At 42.3% G+C, this 13347-nt stretch overlaps 1 protein-coding gene across 10 annotated transcripts in view; it reads right to left on the bottom strand.

The window, feature by feature from the left end:
• The window catches only part of KLHL5 (kelch like family member 5), a 99464-nt gene extending 88023 nt beyond the window's left edge, over positions 1-11441 (bottom strand). For 7 of the 10 annotated variants that reach the window (XM_060416963.1, XM_012179805.4, XM_060416967.1 and 4 more), the window contains exon 1: positions 11137-11441. Coding sequence is in view for 2 of the 10 variants with exons in the window: in XM_060416971.1 (XP_060272954.1) it covers positions 250-251 (2 nt within the window). In the remaining 8 variants the exon portion in view is untranslated. Of the gene's footprint in view, positions 1-249 lie in introns of all 10 variants that reach the window. The other 3 variants (XM_060416965.1, XM_060416971.1, XM_060416973.1) reach the window with 1 other exon arrangement.
• Positions 11442-13347: the final 1906 nt, after the last annotated feature.

Raw genomic sequence — 13347 nt, 5'->3', positions numbered from 1 at the left:
GACCCAGCATCTGTGATTTCCACTTATGGCTTCCAAAAACAGAGAGAGAACTTAAAAGCACTTCTGAAAGACTATGAATACCAAATCCATTAGACCAGTGGTGCATCCACCACAAGATACACAAGAAGATACACCAGAAGATATGTGCCAGACATAAATTAAGGCACTGCTTCTTTCAAGGAGAAAGTCTTACCATGAAAAAAGTGTCAGTGGATCCAAACACTGTGCTCAGTGATACAGTTAACTTACATTCCAGTGTGGGCTCCTTACTTCCTTCGGTCTCTCAGTCACGTCCAACTCTCGGTGACCCAATGGACTGCAGCACGCCAGGCCTCCCCGTCCATCACCAACTCCTGGGGCTTACTCAAACTCATGTTCATTGAGTCGGTGATGCCATCCAGCCATCTCATCCTGTCGTCCTCTTCTCCTCCTGCCTTCAATCTTTTCCAGCATCAGGGTTTTTTCCAATGAGTCAGTTCTTCACATCTGGTGGCCAAAGTATTGGAGTTTCAGCTTCAGCATCAGTCATTCCAAGGAATATTCAGGACTGATCTCCTTTAGGATGGACTGGTTGGATCTCCTTGCAGTCCAGGGGACTCTCAAGAGTCTTCCCCAACACCACAGTTCAAAAGCATCAACTCTTGGGCGCTCAGCTTTCTTTCTAGTCCAACTCTCACATCCATACATGACTACTGGAAAAACCATAGCCTTGACCAGATGGACCTTTGTGGCAAAGTAATGTCTCTGCTTTTTAATATGCTGTTAGCCATAGCTTTTCTTCCAAAGAGCAAGCATCTTTTAAGTTCATGGCTGCAGTCACCATCTGCAGTGATCTTGGAGCCCGAGAAAATAAAGTCAGCCACTGTTTCCATTGTTTCTCCATCTAGATGCCATGGAGAGATGAGACTGGATGCCATGATCTTAGTTTTCTGAACGTTGTTTTAAGCCAGCTTTTTCACCTCTTTCACTTCATCAAGAGGCTCTTTAGTTCTTCTTCACCTTCTGCCATAAGGTGGTGTCATCTGCCTATCTGAGGTTATTGATATTTCTCCTGGCAATCTTCATTCCAGCTTTTGCTTCATCCAGCCTGGCATTTACATGATGTACTCTGCAATAAGTTAAATAAGCAGGGTGACAATATACAGCCTTGATGTTCTCCTTTCCTAATTTGGAACCAGTCTGTTGTTCCATGTTCGGTTCTAACTGTTGCTTCCTGACCTGCATATAGATTTCTCAGGAGGCAGGTCAGATGGTCTGGTATTCCCATCTCTTTATTTTCTAGTTTGTTGTGGTCTACACAGACAAATGCTTTGGCATAATCAATAAAGTATATATTTTTCTGGAACTCTCTTGCTTTTTCTACGATCCAACAGATGTTGTCAATTTGATCTCTGGTTCCTCTGCCTTTTCTAAAACCAGCCTGAACATCTGGAAGTTCACAGTTCACATGCTGTTGAAGTCTGGCTTGGAGATTCCTTGAGAATTACTAATAAAGAATCAGTTAGGTAGACCATGGATTTGAACACTTTGACAGGCTTTGCTTTCGACTTTGAGGATTTTCCCCCTAGTCTTTTACAGTTTTTCAGGCTTCATTAAATTTGATAGCAAATTTGTTGTTTCCTTTATATTGAGATGATATACGAAAGCAGTCAACTTAATTTTCAAGAATAGAAAGTCTTTTCCTTACACTCCCATTAATTTACATGTTTATTAATGTTTTATAGTTACTGTAACAAGCGTAACAGTTAAAAACAGGTTTGTGAATAAACACAACCAACTTTTGGTACGTACCCAACTCAGTGGGTAGGCACAAAGTCATGCAGGTCTGCCCTGGAGCAGCCTACTCAGCCATGAGTGATCTCTCGGTCTTCAGGATCAGTAAATACATTTCACAGAGGCAAGAATGTGCATTAGGTTAAAGCCATGAGCCAGTGCAGAGATAGCTGCTGGTGGTGGTGGTGGGGGGGGGTTCTGCTCTCACTGCCCCACAGAATCACTTATTAATGGTACCCTAAGTGACACAGTAGAAAAAACGTGAGGCAATAACCAAGCCTCTCACCAGCTAGCGCATACTTTGGACAAATCACTTCACCTCCTCCATCTTTGGTTTTCTCTTCAGTTAAACGGGATTCAGGAAGCAGCGTGTACAAGTATCGAGAAAGAATGTGAATTTGTAACAGCAGCTTCCATTTTGTCAATATGTAAATACGCAAGGTAACGTGTAACACTTTATGTGTGGCATGAATGTGTGGCAAATGAATGTGGCATTTGGTTGTTACAGTCACTTTGGAAACAGGGTTCATCCCCTTTACCCTTATATACGAGGACACTGCAGTTATTTTGGAGCCCTCAAAAATAAAGTCTGTCACTGTTTCCCCATCTATTTGCCATGAAGTGATGGGACCGGATGCCATGATCTTAGTTTTCTGAATGTTGAGCTTTAAGCCAACTTTTTTATTCTCCTCTTTCACTTTCATCAAGAGGCTCTTTAGTTCTTTGCTTTCTGCCATAAAGGTAGTGTCATCTGCGTATCTGCTTGCTCCTTGGAAGAAAAGCAATGACTAATCTAGAAAGCATATTAAAAAGCAGAGATATTACTTTGCCAACAAAGGTCCGTCTAGTCAAAGGTATGGTTTTCCCAGTAGTCATGTATGGATGTGAGAGTTGGACTGTGAAGAAAGCTGAGCACCGAAGAATTGATGCTTTTGAACTGCGGTGTTGGAGAAGACTCTTGTGAGTCCCTTGGACTGCAAGGAGATCCAACTAGTCCATCCTAAAGGAAATCAGTCCTGAATATTCATTGGAAAGACTGATGCTGAAGCTGAAACTCCAACACTTTGGCTACCTCATGTGAAGAACTGACTCACTGGAAAAGACCCTGATGCTGGGAAAGATTGAAGACAGGAGGAGAAGGGGACAACAGAGGATGAGATGGCTGGATGGCACACTGACTCGATGAACATGAATTTGAGTAAGCTCTGGGAATTGGTGATGGACAGGGAAGCCTGGTGTGCTACAGTCCATGGGGTTGCAGAGTCGGACACAACTGAGCAACGGAACTGATGAGGCCACTGAAATAAAGTGAGATTACATATATTAATGGTGAATAGCAGGGTTCAATTTGAATCTGGGACTGATTGTAAAGACCATACACTCTCAAGGATACCCCACGGCTTCTTGTTTTTAAGGTATTCTCATTTGCAGCTCATGACTACCTTGTGAGAAGTAGAGTAGGTAATTACCACCATTGTCCAAACTGGGAAGCAGATTCAGAGTATAGCTGATTTGATATCTAGGTTATCAAGGTTAGCTATTTAGAAGACAGCCATAGAACAGACTTAACATATCATTCCTAATGTAACAATATACTATTAAGTTCAACTTTATTACAATTAAGTGCCAATGTGGCATTTATTCACCAAGTACAAATGCCTCACAGAGTCTGCCCCACTTAAGCTCCCTGCCAACCTTTGTCACTAATTCTCATAGGATGAAGTGCTGACCCACATTAATATGAAAAGTACCTTTTCATCTCTCAACTGTATCAGTACTTACAGACAGCAGAAGAGCAAGTAACATTTTAAAAAATCAGCTAAATTAATATTTTATGGACTTTGTATCCCCAACTTATCTACACAAGTTATCACAATTGATATTCTGAAGACTATGGCATAATTATAACAAAATGGTGGTGGTGGTTTAGTCACTAAGTAGTGTCCGACTCTTGCAACCCCAGGGACTGCAGCTCGCCAGGCTCCTCTGTCCATGGGATTCTCCAGGCAAGAATACCGGAGTGTGTTGTCATTTCCTTCTCCAGGGGATCTTCCCGACCCAGGAATTGAACCCGGGTCTCCTGCATTGCAGGCAGATTCTTTACCAACTAAGCTACAAGAGAAGCCCAATTATAACAAAATATTTACTTTTAAATAGCCCTCTGACTTGTGACAGGTAAAAAAGATTTCCTTGCTGCCCACTCCTGATTTTGTGAATGTGTTTGTTATGACGCAAGCATGAACATCTTAATACCATAAACATGATGGCAAACCACTGCTAACTTCATGCCAGATACCTTATTTTGGGCATGCACATAGCTGTCTTATGCACCATAAAAAGTAATAATCTGGATAGCTGTAATTTTGCTTTTTCCCGACTTGAACAAAATCCAGTAAGGGTTTCTGTCTTGTTTGTAGCTTTACAGTGATGGAAAAAAGTGAGCAATCAGTACTCTTGAGACACTAATATAATCAAGCAAAACTGCCTGGGTTCTTGGAACACAATGTGTCAATCACAGATTAACTTGACTCTGTTGTAGGCCCAGTCAGATTTTACAAACTGCATTTTTATATTAGATAGAACAGTGTTAAGCTATGTAAGGAAAGGGTAAAAAGTTCAATGTAAGCAATGGGAGAAAAATGTAAAGCACTATGTTTCTCAATAGCTTACAATTAGAAATGGTTAATCACTACAAATGTCAAACCACTTAGCCATTAAAGAAACTCCCTGGCTTGACCTCTAAGCAAGAACTAAAAAACAGAACAAAAAGAAGAGAAAAAGCCAACAAATGACTGTTTTATAATTTAATTCCGGTAAAAAGCAAAATACGGCAATTTAAGTGAGTCACATGGTGATCAGTGGAGACCAGTGGAGGCAAGGGTTATTTCTTAGTATTAATCCAATGTTCTCAGGCAGTTCAGAGCCATTCTCTCAAATTCCCAGTCTCCAAGTTGGGAGAGGGGATGGCAAATAAACTTAGAAAAACGAGTGGTTTGGCCCCTCCAGCCAATGTACCATGCAGAATCTGCCCAGTAATTCTAAACTCTGCAGAGCACGGAACTGAGTATCCCTTCTTTTTGCTTATCAGAGAACTCTCTGCCCAAAGAAGGGCAGATTTAGTAGAAATGAGCCAACTGTCCTCAAATCTAAATCTCTAATTTGCTCTCCATACTACAGCCAAAGTTAACCTTTCAAAGTGTAATTCTTGATCCCATCACTCTTAGTTAAAACTTCCCGCACCCTCCACCCCTAAAAAAATAAAATCCGAGCTCTTTAGTATGGAATTCAGTGTTTTTTGACAATCTAATGGTCCCAGCCTACCTTCCAGCCTTACCTTTCTCTTCTCTATTTCCCTCTATCTCATACTTCCTGTCATGAAAAGTTAAAACACACAGCATTAAAGTTAACAAAATGAATATTACTGAATACTTCCCAAATGAAAAGGGCTATGGAAGACACTGTGGATAATGACAAGTGTGGGTAAAATCTTTTTCTCTTCTACTACCAACCTTCAGTTAATTCTCTTGGTTCTACTTCCTTGGCAATCTAATGAAGTAGGTATGTTAACTATGTTACCTGGCAACATTCCTCAAGTAAAAATGAGCCCCCTGATTAGTAAATTTGCATCTGGACTCAGAGGAATTATAATGAACTAGAAATACCTCATAAGAAGCCACGGCTTTGACTTTCCTAGGTGTGATAGCTCTTGAAATAGGCACATCCCTTGAGGGGACCCTGAAGTTAAATCTATGGAGTCATATAAGAGACAACGTCTCCTGTGGGACATAAGGTGTTTTAAGCCAAGCCGGCTCTGGGACCTACCTGATGTGAGCTTTGTTTCCTACCACCTAAGCTTTCTCGTGGAGAGATGTCTCCCAGGTGGCTCCATAAACTGCTTACATGGCCTGCTGTGAGGATCACAAGCACTGATGAGGAATACGTGATGCTGCCTTGCCAGCCAGCTGTGGTTCCTCTCTGATATCTTCTGAGTAAACAAGCCTACAGCAGTTTTATAAGTCTGAACCCAAGAAAACCCAATCATTTCCACAGCAACAAGACTGTTAAGAATGTCTTAAATGAGGCTGCAGATGTTCTACAATCTGAACCCAAACCCATTCCTCTTTTTGCCTTTTTTAGTGTAACATATAGCCCTGATAAATTCCACCTAATCTCATACACAGCTTTTACTCACCTTCCTCTGTTGTTACTCTTTTCTCCTGGCGATGCCCTCTTCCAGGTAACATATACCTCTCCACAGTCCATCCCTTCAGCCATCTGCTGAGGTGATGCTATGGATGTTTTTCAACTCAAATGAACAGAGACATTGCATAGGTAAAGAATGGCAAGGAAATTCTGCTAGAAAACCTAAGTACACAGTTTAAAGAAAAAGAATGGAAATTTATTGACAACAAAAATAGGTTAAGTTGGTGGAGAAATACAGCAATAGCATGTTAAAGGGTAAAATGTCCAAGGAGACTGTCTAGACCAATGTGAAGGATAGAAAAGAATAGAAAAGCAGTCTTCCTGCATTATTAGTCATGGGAAGAAACAAGGGAGCCCTGTATTAGCATCAGAAGTAGGTGATTTATAAGCATTAGACAATTCAGTAATCTGTACCTTGGGAGAGGGAAGAGAGATGGCTGACAGTATTACAATGGAGATGGCATCTGCCAGTGTTCTGGGAGGGGATATTGTTGCTACAAGTCAGCTCCAGTTCTACCTTCTTATCCTGATTATTCTAATCAGCCTGTCTCACTAGATTTGCCAGCCGATGTTAATTATGTAGTAGCACTTTCATGGACATCACAGGTTTCTTTCATCCTAAGCTATTAGAACTGCCTCTCTCTCTATTACAAAGTTGTCAATTACCCTAACTTGTTATACTTCAGGGCCAACTCTATCATTTCCAGACTCTGATAGTAAATTACCTTAAGAACTAACCAAGATGTGGCACTTAGAAAAAAAGTAGTTCTTCTGAAATGGCCAAAGGCTCTAATTTGTATGTGAACTCTTAGGTTAAATGCACCCATTTAAGAACAGAACAGAGAAAGCCAGCCAACAGAGAAAAGAGGAATGAAGTGTATGTGTGGAAAGAGACACTGGCAGGAAATTACAGATATGGAGAGCAAAAGCAGCTCCAGCTCCGAACTTTCTGCTATAGATGCCAGCTGCCTCTGAGCAACTGCACGTCCTGCCCTTGGGTTCTCTGACAGACAGCTATGTCACTTCTCTAACAAAACACTCTTTCTGCTTAAATTAGTTTAAGTAATTTTCTACAACGTCACCAAATAATCCCTAAGACCAAAAAAGATGATTAGAAGCAAAGTGTAATGATGTAGATATACATAACCAAGTTTTATCATATTAAAAGATTGTTTATGTTATTTTAAAGAGAAAAAAAGGAGAGAGAGAATTCAATTATAGCTGTTTTCTGTTGGTGTAAACTTCCTATTCAGCTTTTTACCCTCATGGGATCTAACACAGGGCCTCATACAATACCACATTTAACAAATGTTTACTGAATGGACATATAATTAAAAAATAATGAAATTCACTTGGCCAAACACTTTGTCTAATTAGTTTTCAAAAGCACTTCAGTTCCAATTAATAAAAGATGTTCTTTATAATTCTCATTAGCATAATTCTATGATTACATAAACACAGAGAAACGCTATTTTCTATTCCTTAAATAGAATATTGAAAAACATGGTTTGGATTTGATTTATTCAGACTGTGTTAACTCATGGAACTATAAAGTCTGCTTAGCTGTAGTCCAAAAGACCATCCCAAGATTATTCCCATCCTCCTCTTTTTGGGTGCAAGATAGAATTACATTTCCCCTCCTCCTTGAAGTTGGGTTGCAGTCATATGACTTGTTTGGCCAATGAAATGGCAGTGGAAGTTATATGTGTCATTAAAAGTCTTTAAAAGCCAATGTGCAATTTATCACATCCTTCTCCCTGACTAATAAATGTGGAAGCGGGTGTTAAGATGAGCCTCTGACGACCTGGGGCGCTAAATGACTACTGGAACAGAGCTCTCCTGCTGACCCTAACTGGACACTTAGCATGACTGAGAAACAATCTTTTGTTGTTTTAAACCACTAAGATATGAGGGTCTTTTTTTTTTTTTAACCAAACAAATGAAGACAATGAATACCTTTGGCCCTCAATTTGTCTTCAGGATGGTAACATTTTATATACTATTGAATCATTAACAGCAGAGTATCCCCAACCTCTGGGATCTAATGCCTGATGATCTGAGGTAGGGTTGATATAGTAATAATAGAAATAAAGTGCACAATAAATGTAGTGTGCTTGACTCATCCTAAGAAACAGCGGCCCCCCACCCCGCCCCATCCGTGGAAAACCTGTCTTTCATGAAATCCATCCCTGTGCCAAAAAGGATGGGGACAACCGACTTATAGAATACTTTCTTATACAAAGTATTATCTAAGTCTCCTAAGTTATTATCCTAAGTCTCCAAATCCGAACACAAGAACTGAATAGAGTCAAAATTTTGGACTAATTCCTCATTCTCTCAACTCTCACTACTTGCTATCTGAAACTCACAGGCCAAATATATTTGGATAGGATATTTCTTGCTGTTCAAACTCTTGCCATCTATACTCAGGAATGGAAATAATTTATAGTAAAGGATTCTTGATACATTATTTCATTTGCACTCTTAAAGCTGTTTTTCTACTACTCAGTACCTATTAGACTCTCAACATTCACTGAATGAACTGCATGCTGTCATCATTCTAATCTTACAAATAAGGAAACAGATTCAGAGAGGTTCGTAAACTTACTGGAAAACAACCCTGCGCATTAATGGCACAATCCCAGATTTTCTGGCTCCAAATATCTTTCCATTATGTACCATGCTTTCCAAGATGTCTTATAGCTACAGAATTCCAGGTTTGACAGTAATAGTGCCAGTAGTGTTTGGAATAAAAAGCAAATATTATTAATGAAATCTATATCCAAGAATAATTAAAATCATCCTTTAAGGGGTTCTACTTGCCTAAACCTAGTTTAATTCAAGATCCCAAGTTCCCTGAAGCACAGAACAACAGGAAGAAATTCTAGAGATCATTTGATCCAACAGGCAATTTGCAGAACAAGGAGGAACTGTAAAAGAACTCTGAGGGAAAGTAGCCTTTTCCTTGATGTAAAATATTTTAAAATTCTGGGCTACCTAGGTGGTGCAGTGGTAAAGAACCCACCTGCCAATGCAGAAGATGCAAAGAGATGTTGGTTCAATCCCTGGCTCAGGAAGATCCCCTGGAGGAGGATATGGCAACCCGCTCCAATATTCTTGCCTGGGAAATTCCATGGACAGAGAAGCCTGGCAGATTACAGTTCAAGGGGTCGCAGAGCGTTGGACACAACTGAGCACATACACACATTTTTAAATCCTGACTTTTATCTTTACTTTGGCTCTTACTTAATAAATTGGCAAAACTCAGGCCCTTTGCTCTCTCATTCTTATCAAATCTCAGCTATAAGAAATATCCACAAAGACTGCTTGAAGGATAAGCAATCCACCCACTTCTACAGGTTCAGTGGTTTTCAATTTGTGGTCCACATCAAATAAATTTGGAGAAGGTCACACAATACATCCCCCTTTACAAAAGTAAACTGTAACATTAGCCAAGAAATTGAGGGGGGAAAAAAAAAACAAACCTGAAATCTGTTTAAGCCAGTTATCTCAAACTTATTTAAGCTAAAATCTTATTTCAAGAAATAAACTACTGATTTCTCATGCCCCAGAACACAGTTTGGGAAATACTATTCTAGGTAACTCTACACATTATGAATGGATCATTATGAAAGGCTTAACGCCTTTACAGAACTTACCTTTAGAGTCTAACTATTGCTCTATACTGAAGTACACTGTTATCCAAAATTCATCAGTTTCTGTAGAAATACCTTAAAAATGTTGTCAACTGCATCACAACAATCTCTTTTAATTAGGCCCCATGAGAAACCATTCCTCTCCGGCCTAATTATTGGAAAATGCTGGGCTTAGGCAGAAAAACTGGTCTGTTTTTATCTCAGAGTTCGAAATACACTGAAACTTACTTATTCCTCTCTCTCTCTTCCCCCTGGCTGCTAGCGATGTTCAGAGCCAAAACTGTGACTCGCCTCTAGTACAGGATCTTATGCACTTGGTATTATCTTACCCTTGACTTTTTTCCCTGCTCTGCTTCAACTTTTCATTTAGTTTTGTTTTACCCCACAGTACCATATGGACATTAAGCTGCTTTAAATCATTTTTGGAACTATTATATACATCAAGTTCTATTTTCTTACCATTTCATACTGATTTCTCCCTACCTGTCTCCCAGAACCCCGAGATATCCGTGTCACCTTTGTGTAAAAGTATTCATGTAGCTTTGAGAAGCCAACAGAACATACACATTTACAATGTGGTCATATTCACTATGCTTAAAATCGAAAGAGGTCATTATTGGTTTTTCAGCGGTCGAATAACCAAAAAGACTTACTAAACTGTTTTTTAAACGGAAGGACAATTGCCATTTATTGGGTGCCAGTAACTGCTAGGCACTTAATACACAACACTTCCGTATTTTTTTTTTAAGAAGCGAAGACATTGGCATATACATTCTCTCTGAAAAATGCAGAAGAAACTGGTAATACTGCTGGGTGGGGCGAGACAGCGTATCTCTTCTGTACTGTGAATTTTGTAAATGTATCATTAAAAAAATTTTTTTAATGAATCGATAATAAAGACGGCAGAAATGCTTTACTCTTTAATACAGCAAACTTTCTTCGTCATGTTTTTATCTCTGGGTACGACTATGAAATGCCTAAATGAAAAAGTTTCAACCAGAACTGAAATGCCTAAATCTCTGAGAAAGTTTCAACTAGACACGCTGGTTTTTCTTGAAATAAAGTCTCTTATTTTCCATACTCCCAGGGTGAGGCAATTACTCAAAAACTTAGCTTATGGTAGCCTGAGGGTAACGAGGGGGAAAAAAAAAATCCAGAATGGTTTCCAGTTAAGTTTTATTGGTAGAAGAGTACGGGGAGGAAGCACTGATTCTGGACAGCAGCCCACGCCGCAGCCCGCCGGCCACAAACGCCGCGTTTAGAACTTTGCATAACTCGAGAGCGGCCCAAACGCCGCTCCGGGCTGGCGACTGAGCAGCGGGAGGCCCGACCGCGGTTCGAGCCCCGGGAGGTCCCCGCCTGGCCCACCCCCGCGGAGTGAAACGCCCGGGGCCGCCTCTCCGAGGGCCCGGCAGGAGGGTCGCGTGGGGGCGGGGAGCGGGCCTCGGTGCGCGGCCGACCAGCTGCGGCCCCCTCCCCGCGCCGAGGAGGAAGTCGCACTTACCGCGTCGGGCTCCGGAGGCGGCCGGGGGGCACGGCGGGGCGGGGCGGCCAGGCGGGCGGGGGGAAGGCAAGAGGCGGGGGCCGGCGGGCCGAGGAGGAGGATGCTCGGCCCCTCGGGCGCCCCCAACCCCTTCCCAGGGGCCTCACGCCCGCCGCCGGCCGGCCCGGGGCGGGCCACTCCTCCTCCGTCAGGCGGGGCGAGGCCAGGGGGCGAGAAACTCGTCAGGCAGCGCTGGAGGGGGCCGAGCTGGCGGTTGGGGGTCGGGGACCCGCTAGCCAGTCAGTCCCCGCGCGGCGCGAGCAGCTGCCCGCCCCGCCCCCTTCCGCCAGGCTCCGCCCCCCCTCGCCGGCCCGCTTGCCCCGGGAGACCGCCGCTGCCGCGGGGTTGGTGGTTTCCCTTCTGGTTTCCCTTCCCCCCGGCCTGGTGCGCGCCGACGGCGTGGGCAGTCGGGGGAGAAGGAAGGGGAGCGGCGGGGTGCAGCAGGGGGCGCTTGTGGGGGAGGGGGACGTCAGGCTGGGTGGGGCTCTGGGGGAGGGGGCGGGGCGCGGAGGACCTGACAAAGATGCCGGTTGTTCCCTGCCCTTGAAACTGGGATAAGGGAAAATTCCTGGGGGTGGAAGTTTAGGAAGAGGTCCCTCTGCAGGGCTGGAAGGCGATCAGAGAGCTGGCCTGTTTTTTTGTTTTGTTTTGTTTTGTTTTTTGATTCGTTGGAGGACAGGACTGTATTGTTCTAAAGCTTTGGGGGAACTCACCAAGAGTTGCCTCTTTTCTCCAGACTCTCTACCCCTTCCCCCATGCAACACGCTGGTAATTATTGCGCTCCATAGTGCGTTTGTGGAAACGTGTCATGATAATTACGATCCTCAACTTTGGGGTCATAATCATTGTTTTCTAATGGTGGGATAATAGGAATTCCGCTGAAGTTGGTTGCTTCATTCCTGTAGCCAATATATATTAATGCATGTATTTATATATATATATAGTGAGTGCATATATGTATATATGCCAGGTGCTGAGAATTCAGTTTATTCAGAGCCTGTATCCCAACACCAATCGAAAGCGCTTCATATAACTTAACTCAATCAGTCTTAAGCAAAGTAGCTAAGGTCCCTGCACCCACGGAGCTCATGGTGGATAAGGGAAGGAAGAGGCCTCCTTAGTTTGTCTCTAAGTGCTGTGTAAAGGAAATGTCCACTTGGTTTCTGTTCTCAAAGTAATGCGTCTGTTCATTATTTGCAGATTTAGTGCTCCTGTGATACATTGTCATCCTGTCCGTGAGGTTGCATTTGGTCAGTCCTCCCAAAATGAAATTTGCACTGGAGATCTTTAGTATGTGTCCATAATGAAAACCCAGTGCAAGCAAATGGTCCAGAAGACTGATGGGTCAAGTCAACAGCAGAACAACTTGGCTAAATCGTGTTCTTGGCAACAGCCTGGGGTGGCTGGGAGATTTAGGAATCTATTTTTGTACACTCCCACTTGGGGACTTGGTTAGAAAAACCAACGGAATGTAAAACACTGAGGCATTGATATGGACTGCTAGTTCAAAAGGAAGTGGACGGGCTGATTTTAAACTGTTACAATAAGGAAGAGATACTTTACAAAATCCCAGTGAGAGCTCCAACCACAAAGCACAGGATGCATTTTTTTTGTTTTTAATCAGAGCCACCTGGAAGAGACTCCCCACTCCCTCTTTGCAATCACACCTACATGCATGGATAAAACTTATTTGAATAGCATTGTCTTTAATTACAAAAGACAGCTGTGAAACCCACAGTCTGAATTTTTGGAGTTGAATGCTATTTTTCAGCCTTCATTTGATTTCTCTGTGTTAATATTTGTGCACATTCCCAGCAAATGACATTGCTCTCATAGTTTTGTTTTGTTTCCTCTCATCATTATTTGTTGTTCAGTTTTGGAAATTTAATTCAGTCTTTTGGGTTTATAGTGAGAAAGTCTAGAAAAGCATTACAATCAAATCAGATTACAATTGTAGTTGTAAAAAGAAAATGAATCCTAATTTAAGAAATAGGAATTCCTTCTCCTTTCAGTTCAGTTCAGTCGCTCAGTGGTGTCCGACTCTTTGTGACCCCATGAATCTCAGCACGCCAGGCCTCCCTGTCCATCACCATCTCCCGGAGTTCACTCAAACTCACGTCCATTGAGTGAGTGCCATGCAGCCATCTCATCCTCTGTCATCCCCTTCTCCTC

This window comes from Ovis aries, chromosome 6, assembly GCF_016772045.2.
Source record: "Ovis aries strain OAR_USU_Benz2616 breed Rambouillet chromosome 6, ARS-UI_Ramb_v3.0, whole genome shotgun sequence".
NCBI lineage: Eukaryota > Metazoa > Chordata > Mammalia > Artiodactyla > Bovidae > Ovis > Ovis aries.
The sequence above is the reverse complement of the archived record's forward strand: the minus strand, read 5'-3'. Positions and strand labels throughout refer to the sequence as shown.